The sequence below is a fragment of the Phodopus roborovskii genome, unplaced genomic scaffold (genome assembly GCF_943737965.1).
Source record: "Phodopus roborovskii unplaced genomic scaffold, PHOROB, whole genome shotgun sequence".
Lineage (NCBI taxonomy): Eukaryota > Metazoa > Chordata > Mammalia > Rodentia > Cricetidae > Phodopus > Phodopus roborovskii.
In genome coordinates, this window is record NW_026126480.1 from 40,764,223 (window position 1) to 40,783,370 (window position 19,148).

General features: G+C 47.9%; 1 protein-coding gene across 2 annotated transcripts in view; it reads left to right on the forward strand.

Moving 5' to 3' along the window:
* Positions 1–4,289: 4,289 nt before the first annotated feature.
* Lhpp (phospholysine phosphohistidine inorganic pyrophosphate phosphatase) overlaps positions 4,290–19,148 on the forward strand; it is an 87,872-nt gene continuing 73,013 nt past the window's right edge. For both annotated transcript variants that reach the window (XM_051193188.1, XM_051193189.1), the window contains exon 1: positions 4,290–4,455. In XM_051193188.1, coding sequence (XP_051049145.1) covers positions 4,331–4,455 — 125 coding nt within the window. In that variant the 5' untranslated portion in view covers positions 4,290–4,330. The remainder of the gene's footprint in view (positions 4,456–19,148) is intronic.

A 19,148-nucleotide genomic window follows, 5' to 3' on the forward strand; every position in this document is an offset into this window, starting at 1 on the left:
CTGCAGAGTCAAAGCACAGCATCCCTGTTTCCACACACCCAAGGCAGAGTTGAATACAAATGCTCTTTCCTACAGCCCTGGTAGGACACATGAGTCAGCCTGAATCTTCAAAGTTCCACTTTTCCTCTGAATATAGAGAGTGGGAGGTCCCCGACCTAAGAGAGTCAGAGTTCTTTCTGGAACTGTCAGATCAAGTTGAGAAAAGATTCTTCACAGGACGGTTGACCTGGCCCTCTGTTCCCTGTAACTGGTAACCAGCTATGACAGAGCTTTCTCAATTAATTGCTGGAATGCCAATGAATTCCTTTGAAATTTAAGCTGCAGGAATTTGCTTCCTGTCACTGGCTAACCAGAGCCCTGGCTAGTAGGAGTAAGTCTGATAGGATTATACGTACATCTGCTATAGTAATCAAGAATTGATCCATTCATATGTGAGCTGAAATTCAGCCATGGCTGCAGATTGGTTAATGGGAAAGAATGAAGCCCAAAGCTGCTAGTGGGGTGTGCATCCACGTACACTCCAGTGTTACTGGACCACTGGAGTCTGACCCAGGAGGTGCAAAAGGAGTCTCTTGGGGATTGGAGCCTGGGGAAGCCTTTGTTTCCTCTTCCCCACCCTCTGTGTCTGAAATGCAGAAGCCACCCCAGGAGTGCAGCCAGAATCTTGAGAACCTCCTGCTGGAGGTGCAGGTGCTGATGGAGAAAGATGGATGCAGCCTACTGCCTGCTGCTACTGGAGGCTGTTGTACTGGCCAAAGCTGCCTTTCTTTCAGGTCTCTGCATGTGAGAAAAACTAACCCAGTCCAGCTATTGCATGAAGCCAGATGTGATTCTAAGTTAGACAACGCCTTTTTCCCATTACATTCAAAGTTCTTGGAATTTTGGACCAGGTAGATAATATGTGGAGCCTTGCAGGTCTGGGCTACTGTGCCAAACTTGGATCTCTGGATCCATTCCCTACCTCTGTTGTAACAAATAGTGTACATTCACTGGCTTCAGGTGACAGATTTATTATTTGGCACAAGTCTAGATATTAGAAGTCCTCAAACGAAGGTGTCGGCTTTTCTTGTAGAGGATTTAGGGGCATCTATTTTCTTTTTAAGCCCTCCAGGGGGCTCCCATTTCCCTTGGTCCATGCCCCTTTCTTTTTGAAGGTTGGCACTGAAACACCCCCCCCCCCATTGCTGTTGGCATATCTCCTCTGCTTCTAACTCCTGTCTCTTAGTTTCTTTAATGATAACATTTGTAATTATGTTGGGCCCACTGGATCAGCCAGGCTAATCTCCCCACACTGTCATGGGTACAACCACATCTGCAAAAGCCCCCTTTTAGCATATAAACTGATGCCTTGGCAGGTTCTGGGTATCAAGATGTAGACATCCCAAGGGGTCACCGACTTTTCTCCATTTTTCTGTTTACCTAGAGAGTGACAGGTCCCACACTGAGCTAGCTGAGAGGACAAAACTGCACAGACACGCTCATCATTGGCAGAGGTGGCAAAGGTACATATCCTTTATCTTCCTGGTCATGAACCTAGAGTCAGGCATTCTTTCAAAATCTACTTCAGACCTCTTGTCTGCTTAGAAGCCATTGCTGCCACCCACAGCCCACAGCCCACAGCATTTATCTTCTAGGATGTATCTCTGTCACTCATTGTCACTTGGCACACATCAGCCCAGCTGTCCTGAAGGTGTTATCTTATCCTCCGATCATCTTGATCTCTGAAGGCAAAAATTACATCTTAGGTCACTTTGTACCACAAGAATCCTCTGCGTGGGGTAGAAGCTTCTGGCAGATTCTTCAGTTGGACTCACTCAACTCTTATCCTGCAGTCTGGAAAGACCCAGATTCCCTTGCAGACTAGACTGGGTGCGGTCCGGCTAGATGCTGAAAGCACAGGAAGACAGTGTTGAAAGTATTTTGTTCTCTGCTTCAGCGGAGGCAGAGGCTTTTCTATTAGGTCCCCAACATCTTACAAACAGGCAATGGAGTAGGACTGTCAAAGGAACAGAGCATGTAGCCATTTCTCACAGATGTGTGACTCCACCCTGATTCTTCAGCGTGTACCCTCTAAGCCAAAATCTGTAACCTCCTTCTTGCCTGGTGTGAACAAATAATTTGTAGCTGGAGTGGCTTCTCTCGTCTCTCAATACAGTATAATTCTAACAAACTTACTCAGGATAGGCATTATACCTTGTATTTCTCTTGCAAACAGGTCCTCCAGTAAGCTCATCAAAAGAATAATGCACAACACATTGCTATGGATTAAAGATCCAACATTCTGTGGGGCTGGAGATGGCTCAGTGGTTAAGATGATCTTTCAGTGGATCCTTGTTCAATTCCCAGCATCCATATGGCAGCTCACCATGGTCCATAACTCCTGTTTCAGGGGATCTGATGCCCTTTTCTGACTTCCACAGGCATTAGGCATACATGTGCTAAACAGACACCTAGTGTTCCAATGAATTCTTTATTCTTTCTGTGAAATAGGAGCCTGGAATGGAAGCAGAACGCAATCCCTCTCCTTTGAACTCTCAAATGCCTCAAATGGAGGAAGTCTTTCCTTGTTTAAATTTATTACTTCACAGGGGCAGTCTAGGAAACCCCCCTCTTTTATTTACTTGTATTTATTTATTTATTTTGTTTTTTGTTTTTGAAACAGGGTTTCTGTGTATTGCTTTGGAGCCTGTCCTGGAACTAGCTGTGTAGACCAGGCTGGCCTTGAACTCACAGAGATCTGCCTGCCTCTGCCTCCCAAGTGCTGGGACTAAAGGCATGTGCCACCAACGCCTGGCTAACCCTTCTTTTTTTCTATCAGTGTTTGTGGCAAACATGATTATAACACAAAAATTAAGAGGCCCAGAGACAGATATTGGGGTTCAAGCTTTAGCTGAAAATCATAGAAGTAAAGCACAGAGCCACTACTTCTTACCTCTACCTCAGGCTGAAAGGACTGTCCTATCTCCACATATCTTTAGAGGCAAAACCTTTGAGTTCCTATAGTATCCTCTTTATATTCCTCCCTCTGCCCAGCCAAATCACTCCTGTCTCTACCTCCTTAGTGCTGGGCTTAAAGGCCTGTGATCCCAAGTGCTGGGATCAAAGGCATGAGTGGCCTGGGTGGCCTTGAACTCAGAGAGATCCATCTGCCTGTCTCCTGAGCCTCGGATTAAACGTGTATATCACCATTGCCTGACCTCTATGGCTTGTGGCTACTAGCTTTGCTTTCTGAACTCCTGTGCAAGCTTCAATAATTCATAAATAATGTATCGCCACACATGATACAACATTAAATGACATGTTAGAATTTATTAAAATTTTTACTGCTTGAGCAGGGCAGTGGTAGCACATGCCTTTGATACCAGCACTTGGGAGGCAGAGGCAGAGGCAGAGGCAGAGGGGCAGAGGCAGAGGGGCAGAGGCAGAGAGACAGAGAGGCAGAGAGGCAGAGGCAGAGAGGCAGAGAGGCAGAGGCAGAGAGGCAGAGGCAGAGAGGCAGAGGCAGAGAGGCAGAGGCAGAGGCAGAGGCAGGCAAATCTCTGTGAGTTCGAGGCCATCCTGGTCCACAAACTACACATAGAAACCCTGTCTGGAAAAACAAAACACAAAACAAAAAAAAAAAATTTTTTTTTCTGATATAACACAGTGTCATTCTCATTTTCTTCCCACCCCTATTACTATTTTCTTTCAGTTTGTCTTGGCATTATCATTTACTCTGTAGTTATCCTGTTTGTAATCGTTCCTTTAGTGTTTCTAAGGAGCAGGACTATGCCAACTATTCAACTGCTTGCAAGATCTCTCCCTCTCTCACTTTAGAGTCAGAATCTCAATATTGCGGTGAGGCTGGCTTCCAATACTTAAAATGTCATTTATTTAATTAATATGGATATATGCATGCACTCATGGAGCTCTGGGAACAATGTGCAGGACTTGGTTTCCATGTTCTATCTTATGGGTTCCGGTAATCGAACTCAGTTGTTAGGCACCTTAACCTCTGTGGCATCTTGGTGAGCCCTAGCCTCATTCTCTCAGTCCTGCTGGAATTACAGGTGAGACCCATCCCTTCCAGGAGGCTTTACTTTTCATTTCAATTTGTCTCGTCCGGACTCTTAGGGAGACGTTCGGGGTACGTGTTCTCAGCTTTTATGCTGTGCCCAGATTAGTGCCTCTGAGAAGGAACACAGCCAAGAGCCAGGCGGGTCACCGTGGTTCCGGTTTGCGCCCGGCTCGCCAGCCTCGGACTACATTTCCCAGAGAGTCGCGCGTGGGAGGCGTGGCTGAAAGATACGGGCTGCTGCTACGCCGGGTCCAGGGTGTACAGAGGGACGCAATGGCTACGTGGGCCAAGCGGCTAGCAGGCGTGCGGGGTGTGCTGCTTGACATCTCCGGCGTGCTGTATGACGGCGGCGCAGGCGGCGGAACCGCCATTGCGGGCTCCGTGGAGGCGGTGGCGAGGTTAGTGGGCTCAGCGCAGGGGGTGTCCGGCTGTGCTGCTGCTGAGCCGCCCGCCTCCTTGCGCATTGGCCCCGCCCCTCAGGCTGGCTAGGAAGTAGATGGGAAAGGTTGGGTTGGCGCTAGGCTTCCAAGGGTTGTAGCTGTGCTTTGGGAGCAGATGAGCTGTTGAACTTTGTTAGCCTTCAAGTAAAATGCAGATTCAAAAAGTGTAGGATATTGCAATATGTTAGGCCAGTGAGATGACTCCATGGGTGTAGACATTCACGACCAATTGTGACAACCTGAGTTCAATCCCTGGAACCCACGTGGTGGAAGAAAGGAGGCCTTCTGTCTGACCTCCACATAGTGCTCCACCCTAAAAATAAATACATAGAAAAGTTATTTTAAAATATTTCGCTATGTTGCATACATGTTTAAATGACCATTTGTAATTATATTAGGCTAAGTAAACTATTCTAAACGTTCCACCTGTTTCTTTTAACTTAGAAAACTTTAAGTCATATATGTGGCTAGCCATCTGATTCCTTTGAATTGGTTTTGATTTGAAGAGGAGAAGGTGTCTGGTTCTTCAAGTCTGCCTATACAGGACCCTGCCAGGGACCTCGGTTGGCATCAAGTCTGGGCTATTTGCCTTTGGTGTCCCTAGCCAGCGCTGTGTAATGGTGTGATGTTGATGAACAGTAGAAAGGGGCTCATTGCCTAGCACTCAGCCTCCCAGAATCACTAGCTGGGATCCTCTGACCTAACTAGGATTGTTTTTTACCAGAAGTCAAGTAAGTCTTTTGATCCCAAGAGGCACTCTCTCTGTTTATGTGTGTGTGAAGAGAGGGAGTGGGCGAGGGAAAACACTGGCAAGAGGGATAGCACTGATAGGTAACCAGGACTCAAACTGTGTTTTGTAGCAAAGTGAAAGGGGCTTGTGAAGGACATCTATTCCTAGGAAATACCTGGGCCCTCTGTATGGGCAGATATCCAGGTTTACCTGTCTTTCTGGCCTCTACATATTCTATTCTCCACTAACCCAGATTGTAGGACTGCCTGTTTTGCAGTGAGCCTGTGCTTTGAGCATTGTATGGAGGCCCCTCTTGGAACGCAGTCAGCTGCTGGACAGTGTTTTGAAGTGAATTTGCTTCCTGTGGGCAGCCAGGACCTATTGAGGATCTCATCTGAAGGGAAGGTAGATGATATTTTGTGCTCGAATGAATAAACTGAGTCACCATAGATCAGAAGTGAAGACAGCTCCAAGGCATAGAAGCAAGGGAACAGTGCTACCCACAGTGGATAACTCCTCCCACTTTAATTAACCAATGAAGATAGTCCACCCACAGGCATACCCAAATGCATGTCTCCTGGCTGATTCTCGATCTCAAGTTGACAATTGAGATTACCCCATCATACGTATGTACACACACACACACACACACACACACACACACACACACAGCAACTTGTACACATGTACAAATAAGAACAATGAAAATGAGATTTCCTACTGTATCTTGGCAACAGAGCCCTTACGTCTATGCTTCAGAATATATAAGTAAAAAAAGTCAGCAACCGAATGGGAATAAGGACAAATGACATAATCATTCACGAGGAGAAAAACCACCAGTGTCCTCCTAAGCATATGAAAGGTGTTCCATCTGGTGGCATTAGAAACACAAATTAAAACTATACCAATAGTTTTTGATAAAACAGACAAGAACCCAAAGTTTGGGAATGAGTTTGCTTGATGAGACTTTGTAGAAAGAAACAAACCCTGCTTCATTCCATACAAAGATACAGTTGGTACTGCCTGCCACTAGTTCCACTTCTGGGGATTTGTCTTGCCTTGTTTATGAGAAATAACTGAAATATAAGTGGCTGTGTCTTTTGAAATAATAAAGAATCATTTGGGAAGAGATGCTGACCCTTTGTCCATGTAGCATCAAATGAGCACTTTTCCCTTTAGATATGTTTTTGTTGCGGACAGCTCTCACATTTCCTCTTTTGGGTAGAAGAGGCAGACATGCACATGTTCTTGCTGCTGGCTTTGCATCAACCCTGGGAAGACATGCTAACTGTCATGGAGTCTTAGTGAGAAGAAGGGGTTCAAGCCGACAGAAGTGGGTGGTGGGGGAAGGGTGGAAGAAAGACCCTTCACTATCCAACTTTGTATATCAACATTTTTAAGGCTTTTGAACCATTAAAAATAAAAGCAAAGTCACAATTTGCGGCTCTAGGTGGGCTTTTCTGTCCTGCCAGCCAGTTACCAAATAACAACGCAGAGGCTTATTATTAATTGTAAATGCTCATCCTGTAGGTTAGGCTTGTCTTTAGCTAATTCTTACAGCTTACATTAGCCCATTTCTGTGCATGTGTGTGCTGCCCAAGGCTTGTTTACCTCATGTGCATACTCCCACCCTGCTCTCATGGTGTCTCTTCAGACTTCACCCTTCTCCCCAGCATCCTCTGTGTCTGGCTATCACACCTGTACCTTCTGCCCAGCCACTGGCCAGTCAGCTCTTTTATTAAGCCAATCAGAAGGTGCCTTGGCAGAGATACATCTTCATAGTGTACAGAAAGATTATTCCAGAGCATGTGGCTTTTTTCAGCTGCAGGGTGAAGAATGGTGTTAAAAGGGGCATGAAGCTGGGGATGAGGGAGGAGCCTCGGGGACTAGTTTGGACACTTAAAGTGGCTAAGTGAGGAGACAGTCAAGTTGGGAATGGAGAAAGGTATTTTAGAAGTAGGTCTAGTGGGACTTTTCCTGGTGTGGATGTTGTGGGGCCAGAGAGAGCAAAAATTGGCGTCAAGAGAGCAGGAGCTTGATGAGGCAGCTGGTCACGTAGCTTCTGCACAAACAGAGTGATGAATGCTTGTACTTGGCTAGCTCACTGCTTTATTTTATGAAGTTAGGGACCCAAGCCTAGGGAATGGTGCTGCTCACTTTTAGGGTGGTCTTCCCACCTCCATTAACCTAATCAAGAGAATCTTGCGGAGGCTTGTCTCCTATGTGATCCCATCAAGCTGATATCAGTATTAACCACCTCATGCCTTTAATATTCTTCTAAAGTCTGAGCCACATGAAAGGAGGGGATTGCTTTTAAAAAAAAATCTGTAGCCTAGGCTGACATCAAACTCCAGATCCTCCTTTCTTAGCTTCCTGGGTGTTGGGATCACACCCGTGCCAACATATCTGGTTAAAAATTACTGAAGTAAATTCTACCTCTAGAAAACATTGATATTGTGCATTCATTTCACTGTGTTGTGTAACAGCATCTTGGAAAGCCAACGACTTCTTTGCCCTCTAGTTCCATAGGTTAGTTTTGCTTGTGAACCTGGATATTGTGGGGCCTGAGAGAACATGAAGTGAAAGGGACTATGTAGTGGGACCTTAGGAGGCAACTGGTCACTTGGCTCTGCAGTCAACTTACAGAGTGAGTTTCCCTTCATGGCTGTCCCTTCACCTGCTGTCACTGCTATTACTTTTGAGAGATTTGTTGTGTCTGTGGAAAGTGGTTTCTAGATGGCTCAGTTGTGTTAACTAAGCATGTTTCCATGGAGTGATTACTGTCCTACTGTGAAGAGACACCATGACCAATGCAGCTTCCAAAAGAAAGCATTTAATTTGGGGGGTTGAGTGTGTTTTTAGAGGGTGACTCTATGACCTTTGTCATGGGGAACATGGCGGCAGGCAGGCAGGCATGGTGCTGGAGCAGAAGCTGAGAGCTTACATCTGATCTACAAGCACGAGACAGACCTTCCTAAACAGCTCCACTAACTGGGAACTGAGCACTCAAATGTATGAGCTTATGGGGGCCATTCTTGTTTAAACCTCCATAATTTGTGCATTGCTCTATTTCCCGTTTGGAAACTGGTGTTTTGGAGAGCGTGTGAATGTGCTCCTACAGTGTGTACAACCATGGAACCCGGGAATGTCTGAATTACAAGGCAGGAGTGTGAGTTTGCTGCCAGGGAGTTCTGTGATTTGTATCTCAAGTCGACAGTGTACAAGGGTCCTGGCTGTTCTTTGTCTTTCCCAATGCTCAGCTTGTCTGTCCTTGCAGTGAGGCAGGATACAAGACAGGGAACTATCCTGGGAACATGAGAAATGAGAGGAGCCCTTCCCTCTGGAGTCTGGGGAGAATAATTCCAGGATAAATAACAACTGTGTAAGACCGTCATCCCTCCCAGCCGTAAGCCTGCAGTTTTCTGGGAATCTCACCATAAACTCCTTTTACAGAGACAGGATATGAGCAAACACCTCACGTATGTTCCCTTGGTGACTCCCGGTTTTACTTTATCGGATTATAATTCCATTCAAGGCCTTTCCAAAGCCTATCATCTCTCTTATCAAGAGAAGGAAAATGAAGAACTAAAAATAAAGTAAATTTTTATTTATTGATTTATTTTAATGTTTCAAGACAGGGTTTCTCTGTGTAACAGTCCTGGCTGTTCTGGAACTCAATTTGTAGACCAGGCTGGCTTCAAAACTCAGCAATCTGTCTGCCTCTGTCTCCCAAGTGCTGGGGTTAAAGACGTGTGCCTTTAATTACCACCTGGCTAAAATAAAATAATTAACCACCTGGCTAAAATAAATTAACTATTTAAGATTTAACTTGAAAGCTGGGCTTGATGACACAGTCCTTTAAGAAGCAGGCGGATCTCTGTGAGTTCGAGGCCAGCTTGTCTACAAAGCCAGTCCCAGGACAGCCAGGGCTGTTACACAGAACAACAACCTTGCCTCAAAAAAGCAAAGCAAAAAGGTGTAACTTGAGAGCTACCTAAATGTTTATGCTTAATGCTTGGACAGTTAATTGCACCCTTCTATTGAGAAGTCCGACCTTATATTTGGGCGTGTCTTACTTCCTATGAGTCTTGGAGAAGAAACCCATACCTATGCACGTGGGTGTGTCTTCCTTCCTTCTGAATGCCTCTTTCTTTCTTCAGCCATGTGCTTAAGCCTGCATGAAAATCTCTTCGATAAAACCTCCAATTCTGCTTCATAAACTGGGCAGTCCTGAAAATCTGATGAAAACCGAAGACACAAATCCTGTTTTGGCCTGAAATAAGGTCTCTGAAAGTCGAGTTCCTCTGGCTGCTGAGGGTGACTTTGTGGAGTTATATCTTTGTCCCCTTCATCACTGACACCAGCTGGGTCATTTTTATGTTCAAGCCGTGTGAAGAGTAGAGTGGAGCCTCGGTCCTTATCCATTTTTCCCTCCTATCAGGAACACAGATATTAGCAGGGACTGGCAGGAGAAGGCACCTCAAGATTTCTAGACAGTATGGTGGCTTTGGATAATACACTTCCCAGGCAGGTAATGGCTCAAGGTATCTCCCAGTGACAGCAAGGTACCTGGCCTTTGAGAGCAAATGTTCGCTACCCACAGGCTTTTTATTAGTGATTTCCTTTTAGCTCCCTGACTTCCAAAATGGGATGCTGTTATCTTTCTTTTTTGTGTTTCTTTTTTCTTTTTCCTTCTTTTCTTCCTTCCTTCCTTCCTTCCTTCCTTCCTTCCTTCCTTTCTTTCTTTCTTTTTTTTTTTTTTTTTTTTTTTTGAGACAGGCTATCCTGGAACTCACTCTCTAGATCAGGCTATAGAGTTTTACTTACCTCTGTCTCCTGTGTGCTGGGATTAAAAGTGTAGGCCACCGCTGGTAGGCCAGAGCAGGATCCTAATTGCTACCCTAGACTTATGCTTGGACTCTAACTCTTTTGAGGAGAAACGGGGCTCTGGGACAAGACAAGGCTTCCCTCTAAACCATTGGTTCTCAACCTTCCTAATGCTTCGACCCTTTAATACAATTTCTTATGTTGTGGTCATAAAATTATTTTCATTGCTACCAACCATAAAATTATTGCTACTTCATAACTGTAATTTTTCTACTGTAATCAATTGTAATGCAAATAATTTTGGAGACAGAGGTTTGCCAAAGGGGTTGGGACCCACAGTTTGAAAACCACCACTCTAGATGGTTGCCTCTAAGACGTTGTTCCTAGCAAAATAAGGATGCAAAGAGGTGTGGTATTGGGAAGAATCCTGTTAGACCCTGTGGGTTCTGAGCTGGTGTTTCTGACTGGTCCAAGAAAGGCTTTGTTAAGATGAGCTTTGAGGGCTGGACATATGGCTCAGTGATTAAGAGTACTTGCTCCCGTTGCAGAGGACCATGCTCCAGTTCCCAACACCCACCTAGTGGCTCACAACCATTCATAAGACCAGTTACAAGGAATGCCCTCTTCTGACCTCTGCAGGTACCGGGTGCACACTTAAAATAAATACATCTTTTAAAAAAAAAATAAATAAATAAAGGGGCTGAAGAGATGCCTCAGCTGTTAAGAGCATTGGTTGTTCTTCCAGAGGACCCAGCAGCCACAGGGCAACTCACAACCCTCTGTAACTTTAGCTCCAGGGGATCTAACCCCCTCATACAAATACACACACAGGTGAAACACGAGTGCACATAAACAAAAATTTAAAAAGATTTGTTTTGACCCCTGCAGGCTGTGGAGATACTGAAATGTAGCATCCTGTGGCAGCAATTCTAAAACATCCCAAAGGCAGCTGTGGAGCCTACAGCGGTGGGGAGCTGCCTTTCCAGAAGCCTGTGGGATTATTCCTGTTGAGGGAGCAAGGAGCCCAGAGGACTAGCAGTTTCTGATCCTCCTGGCCTCCCTGCTACTGGGCCAAGTTCCCATATCTGTGCCTGGCCCACTGGGGCAAGCAGCTCAGGTGACCTTTGGCTCTCTCTTGACTGACATTCCTTTCCTTACCACATTTCTTCTGTGGGTCTCGCTGAGAAGGTTCCAAGCAGCCCTGGCCTCCACAGGGGCCACCCCTTCCTGCTTAGGTCTGGGACAGCCCCACAGGCTCTCCCTCCCCTGTGACAGGTGCCAGAGGCTTGCGGGTAAGAGATTTTGCCCTCCCTTAAAACGTACTTGCTTTTGAAGTTTTCTGGACATTTTCCCCTCTGCGTGGCTGAGCCAACACTGGCCCCTCCCAGAACCTTCACAGATGGGTCGGGCTTGCCAGGGTACACAGCTGGGCATCCAGCTGGCTTGTGTGACCTTGGCAGTTCTTTCCACCTTTCCCCCTGTGACCCCCTTGAAGTGCAGTGCTGCCTTTGAAGTTCTGCAGGAGTTCAAAGGAAGTTCCTGGGGGTAAGACCCTCTGCGCAGAGGGACAAGTGTGATGGGGGGACCGTGGGGGGACATGCACTTCCCTGGCAGCTCCCCAGCACAGTGACCCCAAGGTGGCATCTTAATTGTTTAAGCTAGGAAGGGATGGCTCAGTTTCCCATTATTCTCTCTGAGTTTGTGTGTGTATATGGTAACAGATTTTTTTTTTAACACTTTCTAGAAAGTTCCAAATTATGGGGAGACAGAAAGCACAGGAAGAAGGTAAACTTAGATTTTTGAAAATGAGTTCAACCATAGTAAGAGGCCTGTTGTCATGAGCCAGGCAGATGTGCACTCCCCTACCTCACCTTCACATCTGCCCAGTGAGCCCTTTCTAAGATGAGGGCTGAGGGCTTGAAAAGCAGGAAAAGGTGCTGAGTTCCTAGTAAAGACAAATGATTGCATCCACCCACACACCCAGCAAACCTTAGTTGGACACCTGCAGTGTACCGGGAACCCTGTTGGAGACATGGAGAATTTATGCCTGTGAGCCAGATGGCAAGAAACCAGCGCCCTGGTGGAACCAGGTTGGCAGTGCCAGGAGACCAGCAGTGAACAGCTTGCCCTAGGTAGACTAATGTGCCAAGCAGAGAGAGCCTGAACTGTGTAGAGGTCCAGGGCTGAAGGTGCTCATGAGCCTTACAGGTCCCATGGCATTGAGTTGAGATCAGGAGAAGTAAACCCAAAGAGCATCTCAGATGGAAAGAGGGGGACAGCTTCGTCCTTCCTTGCGGCGTCTCTTCCCCCGCCCCCTCCCCAGCCCCTCCAGCCAACCCTTGCTACTCACTTAGTTCTAGAAGCTGGTGGGTGGGGCCCATTGACTGCTATAGGACTTGTGGGCGGGAGTGGACATCTGTAACCCGCCGGAGTCCCCCCAACAGGCCTTTATTGGAGTCCGTTTGTGGTCAGATAGGGCTCCCTGAGGGGAACCATTCAGAGTCAGGCTGGACACAGCGGGGGCTGCAGCACAAAGGCCCTGGCGACTGGGCAGGCCCTGGCGATGGCCCCCAAGGCATCTGCATGTGAAAAGCCATGAGCATTTACTGCATCCTGTGGAAGGCCACTAAAGCACAGCTGCCGGGCCAGCCTAACCCAGACTGGCCTTTTTGGAGCCGGCGGAAGGAAACTTGCTCAGCCTCAGCCTAGGGCAGTCTCATAAAGCAATTCCCACCCAGGATGGTGAGCCACCCTTAGCCCAGCCTTCCAGATGGCCCCTCTCGATCCTGAGGGTGAACAGAAATCTCTGGGACCCTATGGAAACCCAGATGCCATACAGACAGTCTTGGTGCAGCAGCTAGTGATTAGGCCAGGGCAGCTTTGAAATCTGGCTGGTCCTCATCTCTTCTAGTATGTCCTCAGTGATCATTTGCTGTGACAGCATCCAGTCATGAAGGCAGAGTTCCTAGGAGTGGCCGTAATAGTGCAGACCATAGACCAGGCCAAGCTGCTTCCTCTCAATCCCACCTGTGGGCCAGGCTAGCCAGGGGAAAGCTCCTCCAGGCCTTGGGCAAGGGGGCTCTACTCTGTCTGACTTTGGGCACGTGCTGTGGGTGCTGACTGAGTTCTATACATTGACTGCCCTTTCCTGTCCGGAGTGAGCCATGGTGGGGGAGGGTATGGATCAGAGCAGGGCACTCTTTATCCTGGGTTCTGGGTTTTCTGTTTTGTAATGTCAACACTTGAAGTTTCATCACATAGGCTACTTCCTTCTGTAAATGTTCCTGCCAGCACTTAATTCAGAGAAAAGTCCAAGGCCTCTGCCATCAGCCAGCCCTGTCCCAATAACTGCCTCAGACTGACCCCATAGGTCTTCCAGCCCTTTGTTTTTGTGTTCCCCCAAAGCACAGAGGATTTGTGACACAGCCTTTTCTCTCTCCTGATCTTTGTAGACCCCAGGGCAGCTGCCCACCACACCATATTGCCTATCACACTGCACAGCCCACCACACTGCACTGCCCACCACACCGCATTGTCCACTGCTGCACTGCCCATCATCACACTTCACTGCCCATCATCACACCGCACTGCCCATCACACCACACTGCCCATCATCACACCACACTGCCCATCATCACACTGCAGTGCTCATCACACCGCACTGCCCATCACACTGCACTGTCCATCATCACACTGCACTGCCCATCATCACACTGCACTGCCCATCACACCGCACTGCCCATCACACTGCACTGTCCATCATCACACTGCACTGCCCATCATCACACTGCACTGCCCATCACACCGCACTGCCCATCACACTGCACTGTCCATCATCACACTGCACTGCCCATCATCACACTGCACTGCCCATCATCACACCACACTGCCCACCATCATACCGCACTGCCCATCACACCACACTGCCCATCATCACACCGCACTGCCCATCATCACACCGCACTGCCCATCACACCACACTGCCCATCATCACACCACACTGCCCATCATCACACCACACTGCCCATCATCACACCACACTGCCCATCATCACACCGCAGTGCTCATCACACCGCACTGCCCATCACACCGCACTGCCCATCATCACACCACACTGCCCATCACACCACACTGCCCATCATCACACCGCACTGCCCATCACACCACACTGCCCACCATCACACCGCACTGCCCATCACACCGCACTGCCCACCATCACACCGCACTGCCCATCACACCGCACTGCCCATCACACCGCACTGCCCATCATCACACCGCACTGCCCATCACACCACACTGCCCATCATCACACCACACTGCCCATCATCACACCACACTGCCCATCATCACACCACACTGCCCATCATCACACCGCAGTGCTCATCACACCGCACTGCCCATCACACCGCACTGCCCATCATCACACCACACTGCCCATCACACCACACTGCCCATCATCACACCGCACTGCCCATCACACCACACTGCCCACCATCACACCGCACTGCCCATCACACCGCACTGCCCACCATCACACCGCACTGCCCATCACACCGCACTGCCCATCACACCGCACTGCCCATCATCACACCGCACTGCCCACCATCACACTGCACTGCCCATTACACCACACTCTGCCCATCACACTGCACTGCCTTTGCCCTGTCCTCCAACTCTGTGTTCAACCAAAGAGTGAGATTTTAACTCTTTTTTTTTACCCTTAGAGCAATTTTTGGGGGGGGGGTGGAGGGGGATGGTTGAGACAGGGTTCTTCTGTGTAGTCCTGGCTGTCCTGGAGCTCACTCTGTAGACCAGGATGGCCTTGAACTCAGAGATCCTCCTGCTTCTGCTGGGATTAAAGGCATGCGCCACCACCACCCAGCCTACCCTCAGATCGATTTTTAAAAACTGCATTTAGTTAATTGTGTGTGTGTACACATGCACACATGGGAAGGTCAGAGGACAATCTGAAGGAATTGCTTCTTTCTTTCAACCATGTTGGTCTCAAGGATTGAACTCAGGCCAACTGGTATCTTTACCTGCTGAGCCATCTCACCAGGCTCTTGCCTCAGAGCATTTGCCCTTCTACATTTCATGTGGGGAAAGAAGACCCAAATTAAAAAGGAGATGAGAAGATTGTTTCCATGAGATCAGTCAGTGACAAGCTCGAGGGTGTTTTGAAGAGTGATGGTGGTGATGCTGGGGGAGGGGGAGGTGCCCACATCTGATTTGCATGCCAGGAGCTACCCAAGTGTATCAGGAGGCAGAGTGGGTCAGCAGTGCTTGTCCACTGCAGAATCTCTGAATGACGCCTTATCCAGACTGCAGACTCTGGTGTAGCTGTGAAGGAGGGGGAATTAGCTCTTTTGGTGTGGGTGTTAGTTTATATGACCTGGATGGTATATGCACATGAGGAAGCTATAGGATGATGTACATAGTTTACCTTTTTTGGTTTGGTTTGGTTTTTTTGAGACAGGGTTTCTTTGTGTAGCTCTGGCTGTCCTGAAACTGACTTTGTAGGCCAGGCTGGCCTCAAATTTAGAGATCTGCCTGCTTCTGCCTCCCAAGTGCTGGGATCAAGGGTGTGTGCCACCATCACTCAGCCATTAGAATGTTTTTTAAAATGATTGTATTTGTTTAGTTTCTATTTTGTGGATGTGTTTGGGCTTGTGCTGTGACCCACATGAGGAAGTTAGATAGTAACTTGAGGCAGTCAGTTTTCTTTCCACTATGTAGGTTCTAGGGATCAAATTCAAGTGACCACTCTTGTCGGCAAACTTTCTTATGTCTGAGCCAGCTCACATTCCCTTATTTGTTTATTTGTAAGGTGGAGATTTCCTCATGTTGCCCAGAACATAGGGAGACTGGAACTGCTGGACTCAAGAGTATTGCCCTGCTCCTGTCTCCGTAGAACAGTGTTCTCAAACTTCCTAATGCTGCCACCCTTTAATGCAGATCCTTATGCTATGGTGACCCCCCAACCTTAAAACTCTTTTGTTTGTACTTCATAACTGTAATTTTAATACTGTTACAAATCATAATATAAATATCTGATATGCATTCCAAAAGGGGTTGTAACCCATAGGTTGAGAACCATTGCCCTAGAACTTGGGATTCTAGGTGTCCACCACTGTGCCAGACTATTGTTTGTTTGCTTGTTTTGAGACAAGGTTTCTTTGTAGCTTTGGAGCCTGTTGTAGAACTCGCTCTATAGATCGACCAGGCTGGCCTTGAACTCCCAGAGATCCCAGCACTTGGAAGGCAGAGACAGGTGGATATCTGTGAGTTTGAGACCAGTCTGGTCTACAGAGTGAGTTCCAGGATGACAGCCAGGACTATACAGGGAAACCCTGTCTCAAAAAAAAAAAAAAAAAAAAAAAAAAAAAAAAAAAAAAAAAAAAAAAAAAAAAACAAGAAAAGACTATACAACCTCATCCATCTGGGCTGGTGTCATAATTGGCTCATGAACTTGAACTTGGCAGAGACTGAGAGTTTTACGTCAATAAAGAAGGCTATAGCCACAGCTCTACCTTCAGCAGTAAGATTTGTTTTCTGGTTGGTGATCTTAGGTAGGCAAGGGACACCCCTAGAGATCGAGGCAGCCAGTGTGGGTGCTCTGGGGCGGGGTTACTGCTTTCCTGCAGGGTGGCACAGGAGCCTGTGAGGCTTATGAAGCCATGGCCCCCAGCGCAGATGGAGAAGCTCCCAGGCACTGCTCAGGGTTATATGAGGGTTAGGGTGGCTTCTCATACCCTTGGGAACAGTAACGATGCCGTCCAGTTTATAGAGGAGGAGTCTCGGGGAGATAGTGAGACTTACATAGCTCATGAGAAGGGATGGGGTCTGATGGCCATACCTGGCAGGTGTCACCTTTTACCTGTCACCAAAGAAGTGATAGGTGTCAGAGCCAGGGCTTGAGAGCCTGAGTCTCCAGTCCCAGCTCTGCCCCACAGCTGGGGTGTGGGCTTAGGCTAGGTTGCTTAGCCTTTCTGTGCCTCAGTTTTCTGCCTGTAATAACCTGAGTGATGAGGCATAAGAATTAGGTGACTGATTTTCTCTGTTTTCAACGTTTGACTTGATGGTAGGCACTCCATGAACAGTATGCTGTCAGGTGGGGACATAGGATGAAGGGTTGCTTCCTTGAAAAGCAGCATCTTTAGTTATATAACGTTTACCTATTCCAAATTAAAGCATTCTGTTCTGCCCAAGGCCAACATGGAAGGACTACGGTCCTGCCTCTGCCCTGGTAGGTCGCTCAGATCCTCCCACAGGTGTGACTTGTGAGTGAAGCCAGTTATCAGGTACTGCCAGTAGTTGTTGAAGGGGTGTATCTCTGTCTTAGTGCCGCCAGGATGCCTATCAAGTTGTAGCACCTGGGGAAGGCCTAGAGATTGAAATAAGAGACAAGACAGTGGGCCATTCAGAATGCCATTTATTGAAGGGATGGAGTGGGCTTATATACTGACTCACAGCACAGTGGAAAACAACAGGGCTTTCAGGCTTAGCTCCTCCCCAGCAGATGTGTGTTAGCAAAACAGGAAGAGTACCAATAACAACTCCTGGGCAAGATGTTCCAGCCAACGGCTTCAGGCTTGCTCAAGGAGACTTGGGGGTCCATGCAGGGCCCCTATATCAAGTCTTGAGGCTTCTTTTCTCCCAGCAGAACTCTTCCTACACTCTGGGCTCCTTCCTCTCGACCTGTGTCACCAAAACCCTGCTTTCCTATTGGACAGAACCTGCCTGAGAGGCTGAGATGCCCAACCCAGCACAGGTCACCCTATAGTTACCATTGTCACTTACTATTGAGTATTTGCAAATTTGCCACATACTTCCCATGTGTCTCTTTAAATAGAGAATCAGCAATCCTATCTGGTAACTGTTGTGAATGCCTTGCTGCATAAACGAGGAACCTGGGGTTTGCGAAGCTTAGGCAACAACCTACAGAACACATAGTAGGTATGTCTACTTTCTGAGCCCAGCTTCCACCTTGCCCTTGGGGTGCTTGGCACTGAACAGTCTGGCCTGTTGAAGGATGACTTGGGGATGACCACCTGCCAGCTGAGTTCCCAGGGCTGGAGAGTGGGATTTGTGCCCATGGATATCCCCAGCATTCTTCACATGCCTCAGTCTCCCCTCTGTGTTACCCCCTTAGTCAGGGTCACCAGGATCCCTCTGGTTACTGAGTCTCATGCACTTGGCTTTTGTGTTTGTCAATTGCTGTGAAATCGATGCTCTGACCTTGGCATGTCCCTATGATCTGAGCTCAAGCACGTCATAGAGAACACAGTGGTTTGATGTTCTGAGGGCAGGCAAGGTGGGCATCAGCAGAGGGTAGGCGTGCTGTGTTTTGTAAGGGCCTTGGCTAGGGTCCTGCCCAAGTCACATGACCTCCCTGAATGCACTTGGCCTACTGGCCTTCACCAAGAGGACCCATCACCTGACCACTGCACTGCTGCTCTGCTCTCTGCCCAGTTTGGACTCTGACCACACCTGTGCTACTGGCCAGCAGTGTCCACTGGAGCTCAGGGAGGCCTGGGCAGGCCAGCAGATAGCCATCTGCCTAGTGGAGAAAAGGATAAGGAAGGTGTAGCAGGTCCAGCCGGGCTTTCGGCAGTTCTGTGTCTGGTGTGACTGTTGGGCCTTCTGCTGATGTCAATAAGTGAGGAGTTCATGGAGATCAGTCTCCTCTGTGCTGGAGAGCCTTCTGAATGACAGCCCTGAAATGGGGTGGCTTCTAAGCCTAGTTTAGGAGGAAATGGGACAATCAGGAGTTCAAGGTCATCCTTGGCTACACACTGAGTTTGGAGTTGTGACCCTGCTTATCAACAAACAAACAAACAAACGTGTGAACGAAAGCATCCCAGGAGCAGGCATGGCAGTGTGTGCCTGTGATCCCAGTACTCAGCGTGCTGAGGCAGAAGGACTCTGTCTCAAGAAACCAAACCAAACCAAAACCCAAAGCCATTCCATTACCCTGGCTGCTGAGGACCTTGGGGAGCTGCCTGTATTTCATTTTCAAACAACTGCAAAGGTACTATTAACATCATTCCCTCTTGTGATGATTTTATATGGCAGCTGGGCAGAATCTAGAGAT